General features: G+C 42.9%; 1 protein-coding gene across 1 annotated transcript in view; it reads right to left on the reverse strand.

Annotated features, from left to right (window-relative positions):
• Positions 1-17,481, reverse strand: part of DENND4A (DENN domain containing 4A) — a 576,041-nt gene that overhangs the window by 127,226 nt on the left and 431,334 nt on the right. Inside the window, 3 exon segments of the mRNA XM_030189785.1 lie at positions 7,464-7,595; positions 8,542-8,717; positions 14,854-14,948. Of these exon segments, the coding sequence (XP_030045645.1) occupies positions 7,464-7,595; positions 8,542-8,717; positions 14,854-14,948 (403 nt within the window).

Raw genomic sequence — 17,481 nt, forward strand, 5'->3', positions numbered from 1 at the left:
AAGTTGCTGTCTAAGCCCTTTCTAGCCCATCCTAAACTAGATTGCCATATATGAGACACACCATACAAGTCAGCCAGAGTTACCATCTAAGCGTCACTTAACACATCCACTCACATGCAGTCATTTAAGTTTAGGTTTTTATAAATTCCATTTTCTAATTAGAGATCCTCTGTGTTCATCCCATGCCTTTTTGAATTCTGTCACCATTTGTATCTCTACCACCTCCTTAATGGAGACTTTCTGTGCTGTTAAATAGGAGGAGGAGGAGACAATACTCAAAGAACTTGATACTCGGTAAGTGAGAGGTTGGCGCAAGTGCAACATACACTTTTTTTGTTACATTTGTACCCCGTGCTTTCCCACTCATGGCAGGCTCAATGCAGCTTACATATTATATACAGGTACTTATTTGTACCTGGGGCAATGGAGGGTTAAGTGACTTGCCTTTGCCTGAAGTGGGAATCGAACTCAGTTCCCCAGGACCAAAGTCCACCACCCTAACCACTAGGCCACTCCTCCACTTCCACAGGAACCCCCAGGAACAGCTTTTGTCCCCACGGGAACCCTGAAAGAACGGCTTCTGTCCCCACGGAAGTCCAGCAGGAACAGCTTCCGTCCCCGTGGGAACCCCGTTCCTGTGCAAGTCTGTAACCCAGAAGCACTCCAAGGAACCAGGTACAGGGAACTATATCTTCTCTTTTTATTTTCTTCAATACCTCAACAGAGCAAAGCAATAAAGCCCCCAAGAAAGTTATGAGCACCTAATGGGTGTACTAGACCAGTCAGGCTGCACATCTACCCTCTGCTGGAGACTGAGAAATACTGGCTGGCTGGATTCTGCACAGGATAGATATACAGTATCCAAACTCAGGTGTTCTTAGTCTCTCCCTGCCGGTAGGCATGCATAACCCAAGCGTCTTGACCAGTCTGGACTGTTGCTGAGGAAACAGGAGATCATAATCAAGTCCATAAGAGTCTCAGGAATTTCGAGAGATCTTGTTGAGAAGTCAATTTGTTTGCTTTGGGAACAATAAGAAGGAGATAGAGCAGCTTTTAAACTAGAAATGGGGGGAAGGCCGACAGTCGCTCAAAAGAGCATGGTTCGGGATAAGGTATCTTTCAAAGATATCACCATAACAGGGAAGATAGAGTATCCTGATAGTGAGGTTGCAAAAGAGATTGTAGTAGATCGGGTATCTTTAAATAACAATAAAAATCAGACAAAAGATTGCCAATTAATACTGTCAAGTACTAAGCATGATGTACTTAGGAACAACAAACATAGTTTGAAATGTCTATATGCGAATGCCAGGAGCCTAAGAAATAAGATGGGGGAGTTGGAATATATTGCACTAAATGAAAAATTAGATATAATAGGCATCTCTGAGACCTGGTGGAAGGAGGATAACCAGTGGGACACTGTCATACCGGGGTACAAATTATATCGTAGTGATAGGGTGAATCGGATTGGTGGAGGGGTAGCATTGTATATTAACGAGAGCCTTGAATCAAATAGATTGAAAATTCTGCAGGAAACAAAACACTCCTTGGAATCACTGTGGATTGAAATTCCATGTGCAAAGGGGAAAAGGATAGTGATAGGAGTGTACTACCGTCCGCCTGGCCAGGACGAACAGAGGGATGCGGAAATGTTAAAGGAAATCAGGGACGCAAACAAACTGGGCAACACAATAATAATGGGGGATTTCAATTACCCGCATATAGACTGGGTTAATGTAACATCTGTACACGCAAGGGACATAAGATTTCTTGATGAAATCAAGGACAGCTTCATGGAACAGCTAGTTCAGGAGCCTGACAAGAGAAGGAAAAATACTAGACTTAGTCCTTAGTGGTGCTCATGATCTAGTGCAGGGGGTAACGATACGAGGGCCGCTTGATAACAGTGATCATAATATGATCGGTTTTGATATTGGCATTGAAGGAAGTGAAACTAGGAAATCAAGTACGCTAGCGTTTAACTATAGAAAAGGTGATTACGACAAAATGAGAAAAATGGTAAAAAAAAGACTGAAAGGAGCAGCTCGCAGAGTAAAAAACTTGCATCAGGCGTGGATGCTGTTTAAAAACACCATCCTGGAGGTTCAGGACAAATATATTCCACGTATTAGAAAAAAGGGAAAAAAGACTAAACGTCAGCCGGCGTGGCTAAACAGTAAGATAAAGGAAATCATTAGAGCCAAAAAACAATCCTTCAGAAAGTGGAGAAGAGAACCAACTGAAAGTAACAGGATAGATCATAAGGAATGCCAAGCCAAATGCAAAGTGGAGATAAGGAGGGCAAAAAAGGACTTTGAGAAGAAATTAGCGTTGGAAGCAAAAATACATAGTAAAAATTTTTTTTAGATACATTAAAAGCAGGAAACCGGCCAAAGAGTCGGTTGGGCCACTGGACGAAAATGGTGTTAAAGGGGCGATCAAGGAGGACAAAGCCGTAGCGGAGAAATTAAATGAATTCTTTGCTTCGGTCTTCACCGAGGAGGATTTGGGGGGGACACCGGTGCCGGAAAGAATATTTGAAGCGGGGGAGTCGGAGAAACTAAACAAATTCTCTGTAACCTTGGAGGATGTAATGGGTCAGTTCAGCAAGCTGAAGAGTAGTAAATCACCGGGACCTGATGGTATTCATCCCAGAGTATTAATAGAACTAAAAAATGAACTTGCGGAGCTACTGTTAGAAATATGCAATCTGTCCCTAAAATCGAGTGTAGTACCGGAAGACTGGAGGGTAGCCAATGTTACTCCGATTTTTAAGAAGGGTTCCAGAGGAGATCTGGGAAATTATAGACCGGTGAGTCTGACGTCGGTGCCGGGCAAGATGGTGGAGGCTATTATTAAGAATAAAATTGCAGAGCATATACAAAAACATGGACTGATGAGACAAAGTCAGCACGGATTTAGTGAAGGGAAGTCTTGCCTCACCAATCTAATGCATTTTTTTGAGGGGGTAAGCAAACATGTGGACAATGGGGAGCCGGTTGATATTGTATATCTGGATTTTCAGAAGGCGTTTGACAAAGTGCCGCACGAAAGACTCCTGAAGAAATTGCTGAGTCATGGAATCGGAGGTAGGGTATTATTATGGATTAAGAACTGGTTGAAAGATAGGAAGCAGAGAGTAGGATTGCGTGGCCAGTATTCTCAGTGGAGGAGGGTAGTTAGTGGGGTCCCGCAGGGGTCTGTGCTGGGTCCGTTGCTTTTTAATGTATTTATAAATGACCTAGAGATGGGAATAACTAGTGAGGTAATTAAATTCGCCGATGACACAAAATTATTCAGGGTCGTCAAGTCGCAGGAGGAATGTGAACGATTACAGGAGGACCTTGCGAGACTGGGAGAATGGGCGTGCAAGTGGCAGATGAAGTTCAATGTTGACAAGTGCAAAGTGATGCATGTGGGTAAGAGGAACCCGAATTATAGCTACGTCTTGCAAGGTTCCGCGTTAGGAGTTACGGATCAAGAAAGGGATCTGGGTGTCGTCGTCGATGATACGCTGAAACCTTCTGCTCAGTGTGCTGCTGCGGCTAGGAAAGCGAATAGAATGTTGGGTGTTATTAGGAAGGGTATGGAGTCCAGGTGTGCGGATGTTATAATGCCGTTGTATCGCTCCATGGTGCGACCGCACCTGGAGTATTGTGTTCAGTACTGGTCTCCGTATCTCAAAAAAGATATAGTAGAATTGGAAAAGGTACAGCGAAGGGCGACGAAAATGATAGTGGGGATGGGACGACTTTCCTATGAAGAGAGGCTGAGAAGGCTAGGGCTTTTCAGCTTGGAGAAGAGACGGCTGAGGGGAGATATGATAGAAGTGTATAAAATAATGAGTGGAATGGATCGGGTGGATGTGAAGCGACTGTTCACGCTATCCAAAAATACTAGGACTAGAGGGCATGAGTTGAAGCTACAGTGTGGTAAATTTAAAACGAATCGGAGAAAATGTTTCTTCACCCAACGTGTAATTAGACTCTGGAATTCGTTGCCGGAGAACGTGGTACGGGCGGTTAGCTTGACGGAGTTTAAAAAGGGGTTAGATAGATTCCTAAAGGACAAGTCCATAGACCGATATTAAATGGACTTGGAAAAATTCCGCATTTTTAGGTATAACTTGTCTGGAATGTTTTTACGTTTGGGGAGCGTGCCAGGTGCCCTTGACCTGGATTGGCCACTGTCGGTGACAGGATGCTGGGCTAGATGGACCTTTGGTCTTTCCCAGTATGGCACTACTTATGTACTTATGTACTTGAAGCTTTGGTAGTTATAATCTGTTCTAATGCCCACAGGAAGCGAGTTCCATAGAATGGTTTCTAATACTGGGAAGAGACAGCTAAAGTTCCCTTGTGTGGTAGAGGGGAGAGGTACAGTTGATCCTTGAGTCTGTCTCATTGATCAGGCTATGCACAATGATGATACATTAATTAGGAGACTGGAAGTGAAGACGTATAATACATGAAAGACTATACAAGCAGTTTTGAACCTCATTCTTCTGGCCATGGGGAGCCAGTGCAGTTTAGTCAAGTATGGTGAAATGCTGTCATATCTCTTTAGTCTGAAAATCCGTCGTGCTGCTCTATTTTGTATTGTCTGTAGCCTCTTTAGGTATTGGGACAATGTTGAGAAACAGGATGTTGCAATAGTAACATAGTAGATGACGGCAGAAAAAGACCTGCACGGTCCATCCAGTCTGCCCAAGAAGATAAATTCTTATGTGCTACTTTTTTTATTTGTACTGTGCACTGAAGAGGACAGTACAAATAAAAAAAGTAGCACATATGAATAGTCCAGGTGTGGCAGGATCAACATCTGGACAAGCTTTGCATGGGTTTTCTGGTCAAAGATCGAACAAACACGTCGTAGCTGTCTCATTTTGAACAATGTTTTCTTCCAGAGAAGACAAATGTGGGAGGAGAAGGTAGAGTGGAGTCAAGGATTACACAAAGAACTCTAGCCTCTGTTTCAATCGCAATTGATCTACTGTCATATAATGCTATTGAAGAGGGAACTTCTATCCCTGGGGGTTCTGGAACCACAAAATCTTGGTTTTCATTGCATTCAATTTTAGTTTATTTGTAAGGGTCCAGTTCTGTATGGTGTCTATCCCGGCTGTTACTATCTGGGTAAGATCATAGTTAGTGGGGACAAGAGGAAGGAGAAGCAGAATGTCAGTGATATAGGAAAGAAGGAGCTCTTCATGTGGAATGAGCCCAGTGAGGACATGAAAAAGTTGAACAGAATGGGTGAGAGTAGGAATCATACCAAGTAACGACTAACGCGGCGATATCAGCCCCATGGCTACCAGAATGCAGAGTTCCTCAGGGATCACCCCTGTCATCAACCCTCTTTAACCTGATGATGATAGCACTAGCCAAGCTACTAGACAATCAAAATCTTAACCCATACATATATGCAAATGATGTCACGATCTACATCCCGTTCAAACAGGACCTAAAAGAAATTACCAACAAAATCAACCAAAGCTTCCAAATCATGCACTCCTGGGCAGATGTATTTCAGCTAAAACTCAACGCAGAAAAAAACACAATGCCTTATACTCACCTCACAATACATCACAAATAAATTCACCACCATAGCCATCCCAGATTTAGCCCTTCCCGTCTCAAATAATCTGAAAATTCTAGGAGTCACCATCGACCGTCATCTCACACTTGAAAATCACGTGAAGAATACAATGAAGAAAATGTTCCACTCCATGTGGAAACTCAAAAGAGTAAAACCGTTCTTCCGTGCAATCTGGTACAGTCAATGGTATTAAGTCACCTAGACTACTGCAATGCACTTTTCGCCGGTTGTAAGGAACAGACAGTCAAGAAACTTCAAACAGCCCAGAACACCACAGCCACACTTATATTTGGAAAAACAAAATATGAAAGTGCAAAACCTCTAAGAAAAAAATTACACTGGCTCCCACTTAAAGAACGTACCCCGTTTAAGATCTGCACGATTGTTCATAAAATCATCTATGGAGATGCCCCGACCTACATGACAGACCTCGTGGACTTGCCACCAAGAAATGCTAAACGATCGTCCCGCACCTCTTTGAACCTACACTTCCCCAGCTGCAAAGGATTAAAATACAAACTAACACACGCAACCAGCTTTTCCTACATGAGTACGCAGAAGTGGAATGCATTACCAACTCACCTAAAAACGATAAACGAATTAATGAGCTTCCGAAAAGCTCTGAAAACTTATGTCTTTAACAAAGCCTACCATGAAAACCTATAATTAACTAAAACACAACTCCTAAACACCTTCTATTTAGACTATTTTACTTTACTACTACTACTACTATTTAGCATTTCTATAGCGCTACAAGGCGTACGCAGCGCTGCACAAACATAGAAGAAAGATAGTCCCTGCTCAAAGAGCTTACAATCTAATAGACAAAAAATAAATAAAGTAAGCAAATCAAATCAATTAATGTGAACGGGAAGGAAGAGTGGAGGTGAGTGGTTACAAGTGGTTACGAGTCAAAAGCAATGTTAAAGAGGTGGGCTTTCAGTCTAGATTTAAAGGTAGCCAAGGATGGGGCAAGACGTAGGGGCTCAGGAAGTTTATTCCAGGCGTAGGGTGCAGCGAGACAGAAGGCGCGAAGTCTGGAGTTGGCAGTAGTGGAGAAGGGAACAGATAAGAAGGATTTATCCATGGAGCGGAGTGCACGGGAAGGGGTGTAGGGAAGGACGAGTGTGGAGAGATACTGGGGAGCAGCAGAGTGAGTACATTTATAGGTTAGTAGAAGAAGTTTGAACAGGATGCGAAAACGGATAGGGAGCCAGTGAAGGGTCTTAAGGAGAGGGGTAGTATGAGTAAAGCGACCCTGGCGGAAGATGAGACGGGCAACGGGAGATGGAGAGGAATGCTGGTCATGGGGAGAGAGGGTGCTGAGAGGAATGCTGGACATGGGGGGAGAGGGCAGCCATGGGGATATGATGGACATAGGGCTATCATAGATAGGTGGAGGACAGATGCTGGATTGGGGGTGGGGTGGGAGTGGAAGGGAGATATTGGACACAATGAAAACACAGGGAGATACAGGGAAAATGTTGTACAAAGGGGAGAGAGAGAATTCTTGCAAAGTAAGAAAAATAAAAGATCACTGCAGCACCAGCCAGTCTACTGATTTTTGAAGGGAAACTTGACAGGAAGCTCACCTTTAAAACTCAGTTTGAATGGTTCTTGATGTTTGGAAATAACAGAACCTTAAGTTTGTACTGTTTAAAATTAATAAACATTATTAATACCATAAAACTCAGTTTGCAGGCCCAAACACTGCTGTCAAACTGAAAATGACTTTCCCTATCAATTTCTAGTTTTTTCTAAATTTCAATTCGGAACTAATATTTTAATGTATATTTTTATTTACCATTTTTTCTGGTGGCTTAACCTCAATGACCTATCCATACACCCCGACACAATAGATTTACCTGGAATGAGCACAGACTGTGGATGTAGTGAGAGCAGAAGCAGGCGCATAAACATTAGACTGCCTTGTTTGATGCGATGTTACTACTGGAAGCTGCATGCTCTCTGCAGAAGAACTGGACTTCAACAAGTACCTATAAGAAAAGTCAAATTTTTGATATGACAAAATCTTTCAAAGACAAAAATGTTAAAAACCACTACTTTGGGTTAAATAGACTAACATCAGCATTTTACAATGCTATGTAGGGGATCAATTAGGGAAAGGGGGGAAAGTAATTGGACTTGATATACTGCCTTTCTGTGGTTACAATCAAAGCGGTTTGCATATTATATACAGGTACTTACTTTGTACCTGGGGCAATGGAGGGTTAAGTGACTTGCCCAGAGTCACAAGGAGCTGTAGTAGGAATTGAACTCAGCTCCCCAGGATCAAAGTCCACTGCAGAAACCACTAGGCTGCTATTCCTCCATTAGGCATTGGAATATCACAGAAGGGAGAAAGCTATGAAAAATCTGCTACCAAGCTAAAGTCAGCCACAGACAGAATTATCAGCTGTCCTTTGGTTTCTGTGGCCAAAGAACAATTCAATGTATGTGGGTAGCAACAACATGAATAAATAATTCCACTGCAATACAGGTTATAAAAGGCCCAGAAAAGTTGTCACTTTGTCCCAAATACCCCTTCCTAGGTTGCACTGCATTTGTGTGTGGAAGGAATTCTAACTCTGTGAGAGGGCTATTTGACTAGCAATATTTAAAATATTGGAAGACGTTACATGGGAAAAGTACACAAGCTAAGATGAACATATGTTCAAACAGTATCACCAAGCACTTTGCAGTTTGATCAGTCATATACTACCCAAGTACATTTGGGTAAATTGAAGTAGAGGGAGGCAGCGCTAGGATTAAAGCTTGAGTTTCTTATTCTCTCCTAAGGAGTGGCTGTGTTCTATTACTGTTGTGAAGTGGGACAGACATACTAAGAAGAACCCTAAAATCAGACTGAAAGAAGCAACATTCTAACTGAAAACTATCTGTGTAAAAACATCCCTAAACTACAGAGAAAATAAATGAAGTTACCATCCAGGCCTTCGCAGGTCTCGAACTTCTATGCTCAGGAGAGGAAGAAAAAGATTCCCACAGTAAGGACAGGTGGTATTGAGGTTGGAATCATCCGCAGTCCACCCTGCCATGATCTCTTCATCATAAACCAGGCAATCACATGTCAGACAACGTGAACAACTAGAAATCAAGACCTGCAGTGCAAGGATCCATTAATTTGCTGATTTAATCTGTCTTTACAACTCACTAACAAGTAAAAAGTACATATCACAGGCACTACACATAAAGTGAAGATACATATCAGTAGCAGGTATTCTCTGAGGACAGCAGGCAGATTGTTCTCACAAGTGGGTCGATGTCCACGTCGGCCCGGGAACCGGCATTTTTCCAAGCAAAATATAAAAGAATCTTGCCAGAGCCTTCTGGCACGCGTGCAGCGCACACCGCGAATGTGCGGCCGATTTCCCCCCAGTCGCGTGAGCGTTTCCACTCAGTTTAATTAAAAAGCCACAACTCCAAAGGGGAGGTGGGTGGGTTTGTGAGAACGATCAGCCTGCTGTCCTCAGAGAATACCTGCTACAGGTATGCATCTTCGCTTTCTCCGAGGACAAGCATAAGTACATAAGTAATGCCATACTGGGAAAAGACCAAGGGTCCATCGAGCCCAGCATCCTGTCCCAGACAGCGGCCAATCCAGGTCAAGGGCACCTGGCAGCTTCCCAAACGTACAAACATACTATACATGTTATTCCCGAAATTGTGGATTTTTCCCAAGTCCATTTAGTAGCGGTCTATGGACTTCTCCTTTAGGAAACTGTCCAAACCCTTTTTAAACTCTGCCAAGCTAACCACCTTCACCACGTTCTCTGGCAACGAATTCCAGAGTTTAATTACGCGTTGGGTGAAGAAAAAGTTTCTCTTATTTGTTTTAAATGTACTACACTGTAGTTTCATCGCATGCCCCCTAGTTCTACTATTTTTGGAAAGCGTGAACAGATGCTTCATATCCACCTGTTCCACTCCACTCATTATTTTATATACCTCTATCATGTCTCCCTTCAGCCGTCTCTTCTCCAAGCTGAAAAGCCCTAGCCTCCTTAGTCTTTCTTCATAGGGAAGTCGTCCCATCCCCGCTATCATTTTTGTCGCCCTTCGCTGCATCTTTTCCAATTCCACTATATCTTTCTTGAGATGCGGCGACCAGAATTGGACATAATACTCACGGTGCGGTCGAACCATGGAATGATACAATGGCATTATAACATCCTCACACCTGTTTTCTATACCTTTCCTAATAATACCGAACATTCCTAGCCGCAGCAGCACACTGAGCCGAAGGTTTCAGTGTATTATGTATAAAAATGCTACAGCTATGAGCCTTGGTCCCCTGCCTAGACTTTGGTTCAGGCTCTAAAATGAGGGAAAAGCTTACAGGCCTGAGTGACTCTTGCTTGAACTCCCAGTGTTGGAGCTCTAAAGAGAACAACAGGAAACACAAAGGTGGGGGTCCAAAGGACAGAGTGACATTGTGGTCAGCCATGGTGTGAGAAAGGAAAGGTGAAGCTGGATGCAGGGTCTTGCTTAAGATTTGTGGTCAAGCGAGCTACAGACAAAACCATGTTAGCAAGATAGAAGCTACTCATTAGCATGAGCCAATCAGTGACAACCATGACATTAGCATAGATCCAATCAGGTATATCTACTGTCATATTATCCATATCCTGAGAGCACCTATAAAAATCAGGGTATTTCCTGGTTTAAGTGAGAGAGAAGGGTTGCCACTCTCTCTCTCCAAGGGAAACCAATGTGACCAGCAGAATTGACAAATTACCTAATTGCTTTCCCTTGTAAAACCTTTAATTGGTAAGAGAAATTATAAAAGATTAGGAACTAATTAACACCTGTTTGCAGCTGGATTATTATATTCCTATAATTAATTGATTGTACGTGCCTGTTGTCAATCACTGATTTGACTTGTATCTTGGCAAATAAACTCCTCATCCCAAATGATGTTCTGTGGGCTTCACTTTATGATCAGAGGCTGTAAGTATAAATGCTTTTGCTGTATCAGGCTATCTTTCACTGCATTGTATAACTTGTAATCTAAATCCAGTTTGTCATAAGGCTGGTATCTTTTCCTTAGAATCAGGCAGCTCCTTGTGACTCTGGGCAAGTCACTTAACCCTCCATTGCCCGCCGCATTGAGCCTGCCATGAGTGGGAAAGCGCGGGGTACAAATGTAACAAAAATAAAAAAAAAATAACGTCTCTCTTAGTGGCAATTCCTTTTAGAACTTCACAACTCCTTGATTACCTCAGTACTAGTGCTATTTAGAGATGGAGTCAGATTTGAGGTCTCTGAACCCTATATTAAAACAATTATCAACGACGACACCCAGATCCCTTTCTTGGTCCGTAACTCCTAACGTGGAACCTTGCATGACGTAGCTATAATTTGGGTTCTTTTTTTCTCACATGCATCACCTTACACTTGCTCACATTAAACGTCATCTGCCATTTAGCCGCCCAGTCTCCCAGTCTCGTAAGGTCCTTCTGTAATTTTTCACAATCCTCTCGCGAATTAATGACAGGCTGCTTGTTCTCACATATGGGGTATCCCTAGCACCCAGGCTCACTCAAAACAATGAACATTGGTCAATTGGGCCTCGCAGCGGTGAGGACATAACTTAGATTGACCTGAAACCATAAACAACTAACTGAGAGTGCAGCCTGGAACAGAACAAAAATGGGTCTAGGGGGGTGGAGTTGGATTCTAAACCCTGAACAGATTCTGCAGCACTGACTGCCCAAACCGACTGTCGTGTCAGGTATCTTGCTGAAGGCAGTAGTGAGATATGAATGTGTGGACTGATGACCACGTTGCAGCCTTGCAAATCTCCTCAACGGAGGCTGACTTTAAGTGAGCCACTGACGCAGCCATGGCTCTAACACTGTGAGCCATGACATGGCCCTCCAGAATCAGCCCAGTTTGGGCGTAAGTGAAAGATATGCAATCTGCTAGCTGTGACCTGGTGAGATGCTCGAACCATGGACATCAGGGACAGAAGATTGTCCGCACTTGTCTTGATAAGCTCAAGCTGAGTGTTCAATAGGGCTCCAATGAATTCCAATTTTTGGACTGGGGTGAGATGGGACTTGGGATAATTTATGACAAACCCTAGTAGTTCTAGCACCCGAATAGTCATTCGCATGGACCCCAGAGCACCCTCATTCGAGGTGCTCTTCACCAGCCAATCGTTGAGATAAGGAAACACATGCACTCTCAGTCTGCATAGCAACGCTGCGACTACAGCTAGGCATTTGGTAAACACTCTGGGCGCAGACGCCAGGACAAAAGGCAGTACACAGTACTGAATGTGCTGTGTTCCCAGCCGAAATCGAAGATACCTCCTGTGAGCTGGAAGTATCGAGATGTGAGTGTAAGCATAGCCAATCGTTTTCCTGAATCATGGGAAGAAGGGTGCCTAGGGAAAGCATCCTGATTTTTTCTCGGACAAGAAATTTGTTGAAGGCCCTTAGGTCTAGGATGGGATGCATCCCCAGTTTTCTTTTGCACAAAGCAGTACCTGGAATAGAATCCCAGCCCTTCTTCCCCTGGTGGAACGGGTTCGTCCGCTTGGGTCTTCAGAAGGGCGGAGAGTTACTCTGCAAGTACCTGCTTGTGATGGGAACTGTAAGAATGAGCTCCTGGTGGACAATTTGCAGGTTTGGATTCCAGATTGAGGGAATCCTGACCGGACTATTTGAAGAACCCACCGGTGGGAGGTTATGAGAGGACAAGCAGGCTGCTTGTTCTCACATGTGGGTCGACGTCTGCGTCGCCCGGGAACCGGCACTTTTTTTCAATCAAAATCTAAAAAAATCTTGCCAGAGCCTTCTGGCGCATGTGCAGCGCGCACTGCGCATGTGGGGCCAATTTCCCGCCTGTCGCGTGAGTGTTACTTCTCAGTTATTTTTTTTCTCCATGTTGAGGTGCGGTCGTGTTTTTTCCATTGCTCCTCTCAGGCCCAGGAAAGAGTCTTTTTCACTTCGCTGCTTTTGCCTTTTTTTTCTTTTAGTACAATTTATCATTTAAAAAAAAAACTTTCCCCATAGTTTTCTTTATTTTTTTGTCCTTTTAAAGTTTCCTTTCTTTTTTGACGAGGCCTGCTTAGGCTGCGCGGTCGGGTTGTTCCCTTTTTTCTTTTAACAGGCACCCAACTTAAAACACAAGCTAATTAGAAGTAAGCGTAGGGTTACCATACTTCCGGATTTACCCAGACATGTCCTCTTTTTGAGGACATGTCTGGGCGTCTAGACGGATTTGGCCAGCCTGCCTGTTTGTCCGGATTTCTGGACAAACGGGCTGGGTGGCGCTGGCGGGGGCGGGACCGCGGGACTCCCCTCCTCTCCCCTTACTCCCCTCCCCTTAAATACTGCTGGGCAGACTTATACGGTCTGTGCCCTGAAAAAGACAGGTACAAATCAAGGTAAGGTATACACATATGAGTTTATCTTGTTGGGCAGACTGGATGGACCATGCAGGTCTTTTTCTGCCGTCATCTACTATGTTACTCTACTATCCCTGGTGGTCTAGAGGTACCTCTTCGTCTTTCCTGCCCGGAGCGCTGCTGCTAGCTGCCCTGCATACAGTGAGTCCAGCTCTCGGCGTTTCAAAATAGCCGCCGAGAGTTGAAGCACCCTCGCGAGACTTCAACTCTCGGCGGCCATTTTGAAACGCTGAGAGCTGGACTCACCACAGGATGCAGGGCAGCTGGCAGCAGCGCTCCGGGCAGGAAAGAGGGGGCTCTTTCCTGCCCCGAAGAGGTACCTCTAGACCACCAGGGATAGTAGAGTAAGGAGAGGGGAGGTGACGGGGGGGGGGGGGGGAGTGGAGATGACAGGGGGGAGGCAAGGTGATCGGGGGAGGAGGGGAATATGCGTCAGGGGCAGGGTGAGGGCGTGAAAGGGGTGGGTCAGGGGCGTGGAAGGGGCGGGACAGGGGATATGAAAGGGGGGCAAGTGTCCTCTTTGTATGAGGACAAAAAATGGTAACCCTAAGTAATCGCCCAACACAGACTCAAAAAGAAGAGAATGGCACACATCCTTGCAATATATCCAGCTGCAAACTATGCCAAAACATCTCACAGGACCCCACAGTCATTCACAAAGGAAAAATATTCAACATAAAGGAACCCTTCACATGCTCATCTTCCAATGTGGTATACATCATCCAGTATAAAAAATGTGACCAAGGATGTTATATTGGAGAAACAAGCCAGATGCTAAAAACAAGATTTAACCTACACAGACATCACATGAAAAATGCCATTGCTAGCCAGGATGCCACGCCGGTGGGACAACACTTTACAAAAACAGAACACTGTACTAGTGATTTTATGGTCAGAATCCTGAAAGGTAACTTTAAAACAATACAGGAACATAAGACCTTTGAAGTCAGAATGATTAAATATTTTGACACCCACCAGACAGGACTTAACAGAGATCTGGGCTTTCTAGCCCATTATAAGCCATAAAATTGTAAATTGCACTACTTTGTTTGACACTCTCCTGTCTCCATGCATATCCCCCTGTCTCACCCATCCACCTCCACCCCATCCTGTTAGATTGTCACTGAAATGCTTTGATGTCTCACTTACATATACTGTCATCTACCAAGATTTGCTTATTTCCGATCTGACGAAGAAGGGCAACCTTCGAAAGCTAATCAAGAAATGTACTAAGTTATGTCCAATAAAAAAGGTATCATCTTATTTTCTTTTGTTTTATTTCTATTGATTACCTTTAAAAGTGGACTAACACGGCTACCACACCTCTCTTCTCAAATTTTTGGAATCTTTTCTTCTTAAAAGAATTTCTGTTAATTGATTCTGATGCCTAGTTTTATCTCCCCTCCCCCCACTGCATATGTTTTTATGATTCTTTTCTTTGTTGATATGTGTGGGATTATGGTTTTTATTTCTTATTTTGTACTGTCTTCTTGTAATTTGTTAGCCACATTGAACTCATTGGAAAATGTGGGGTATAAATAGGAGTTTTCATCTGTGGCCAATGAATTTTCGTCAAAGTTTTAAAGTGACTGTGCACTATGGCAGTGTCTGCACTGGACTCCGTGGATAATGTCATCCATATAGGAGAATATTTTGCCTGCTTGTCCTTGGAGAAAATATATTACCTCCTTAAATCTGCTCTCTGCTTTGACATAACAAACCTTCAAAATCATGGTTTGGTGTGCTTATGATTCATTTTTACAGCATTACTATTAGAGGTCATTCTTATCTTATATTAAAGCAAATGGGAGAAAGCTTACCTCCATGGCATAATTCTGGAAGACACTATTACTGTCTGAACTGCGAGAAGATACAAGCTCAGATTTGAAGGGTAAGGGGAACGTTGAAGGTGAACCTGTACATGAAGCAAAAAAAGAAGTTCAGTCAGCTATTGCTGTGTTTGCTAGTTTACAATTATAAACAGATATAGCTAAGTTGCTTACCTACAACAGGGATTCACCATAGACAGCAAAGAAATGCAGCCACACTTGCTAGTAACATCACCCGACAAAGCCAGAGTGCCAGGAGTCTCCTCCAGCTGTAACTTTTTGTTTTCTTTTAGCATGAGTCATAGCCACAGGTAGACCTGGCCCACCCAGCAGCCATGCACCCTTGTCAGGGATGGAATGGGGGGGGGGGGCAGCAAACTGGGCCCAAAGTTATGGGAGACCCCTGCAGTCTGGCTTCTCCTTCTCTCCCCTTGATATACCTTAACAGGTGTCTTTCTTCATGGGGGTCGCTAGCAGGCAGTGATTCACTTATGCTACCTGTAGCTGACCCAGAAGCCTTTCTCTGCCACAATTTGCTGTGGCAGAGGAAATACTTTGTAGTCAGCTGCAGGCAGCATAAGTGAATCACTGCTTGCCACTGACCTCCATGAAGAAAGACACCTGAAAGTACACCAGGAAAGCAGACAAGAGAAACTGGGACTATCATGATGGAAAAATAAAATACAATTTCCAAAGGTAGAAAAGACTGTTTTATTTTGAATTTATTAATGTTAAACTTAGGGAAATGTGTATAGCAGATATTTTCATATCATGCTCAGTAGAAAAGGCAATGCATTTCTGTTTTTATTTCTCAAGTGTTGCAATACATGTCAAGTTTAACTTCTCAGGGCTCCCTATTCAATTTTTGTCTACATATTTTCATTTCTGAGATCCTTTTTCTGTATTTGGTGAAGGTCTGTCAGTGTGTGGCAGTAATAGCAGGTGGGAAGATTGGGGGGGGGGGGGGGGGCAGGACGGGGATCAAGGGTTAGGGAGCCTTTTAATTTTCTGCCCTGAACTCCAGCATGCTTAACACTGGCTCTGACTCTTGCTGTAGCTGCTGGGAAATCCCCAAGCCTCACCATCCGAGGACTTTCTCTGAAGATTTGATGTGAGTAATTGACTGATTTATTCATTTATGGCATTTCTATCCCATATTAGCCCAAGTGGAACTCAGGTTCAATGTGGCTTACAATATAAACATAAAAGAAATAATTTAGAGTTACATTTCAAGAGTACATCATAAAAAATATTATATAGGAAGTGATGGGGCAAACTCAGTGGGGTGTCAGGAAGAAGTGAATATAAGGAACTGAATAGTTTGAGCTAAAAAAGTAAATTTTCAATAAATTACGAAATAACCCATAATCACTAGTATATCTGATTTGTTTAGGAAGAGAATTCCAGATTTTGGTGCATTGATAAGAAAAGTTAGCATTGTAGAATGTTCTGTAAGATACATTTCTACAACTGGGGAAATGTAAAATGAGATATTCTTTGGATGACATGGAAGCATTACACGGAGGTAAATCAATTAGTTAATTCATATAGGACAGTGACATATCAAATAAAATTTGATGACCCAATACACATAGATTTTCAATGAGAATACAAGAGGATAGGTTATATTATCAATGGTAAAATCAATTGAGAATAATCAGATGATAAGGATTTGTTATTAATCAAAAATTTAGTCTTCTCAGTATTAAGTTTCAATTTAAAATCAGAAGCCCAGGATTCAGTTAATGTGATACCTAATCTGATTTTGTTAATATCATAAAGACTTTTGTAAAATGGGATGTAAATAGTTATGTCATCAGCATAAATAAAAGTAGAAGACCATTGCTCTCAAGTAGATTACCAAGAGGAATCATCATGATGATAAATAAGATGGGGGACAAGGGAGAACCCTGCGGTACTCCACAACTACAAAGCCAGGATGAAGAGATAGTGCCTAATTGTTTACCTGGTATGATCTAGATTTGAAAAATCTTGAGAACCAATTATGGACAGCACCACAAATACCAAAATGGTGAAGAATATTTAAGAGAATATTGTGGTTGACAGTATCGAATGTGCTAGACATATCGAACTGGAGTACTATAATTTTATTACCAATACTGAGCTCCAGTCTGAAGCTAAGAGAGTAGTAAGAATAGTTTCGGTACTGTAGGAAGGTCTAAATCCAGATTGTGATTTGTGAAGAATGGAATGGAGTTGGAGATATTCCATTAGTTGTTGCAAAACCAGTCTTTCCATGACCTCGACAAATAAAGGGATTGAGGCTACAGATCTGTAACTGGAAACAATGCTTTGGTTTGTTTGGGAATTTTTTAGGGATAGCAGTCAGGGTAATATTGCCACTTCTTAGAGGAAGTAGAACCAGGGATAACATTAAAGTAAGATAGGAGTGTAGATAATCAAATAACAGTATGGGGACTGACCTAAGCAGATAGTTGGGTCAAACGTTGCATTTGGCATATTTGCATAACAACTGTCTGACTTGATCCACTGAAAGAATGAAATGCAGACCAAATTCTGTCAGCTTGCAAGCAAGAGGATGACTGATCATGTTGATTCAGGAAATGCTCAATTGAAGAGGGGAAGCTATATAGTTCC

Source organism: Microcaecilia unicolor, chromosome 1 (assembly GCF_901765095.1).
Source record: "Microcaecilia unicolor chromosome 1, aMicUni1.1, whole genome shotgun sequence".
NCBI lineage: Eukaryota > Metazoa > Chordata > Amphibia > Gymnophiona > Siphonopidae > Microcaecilia > Microcaecilia unicolor.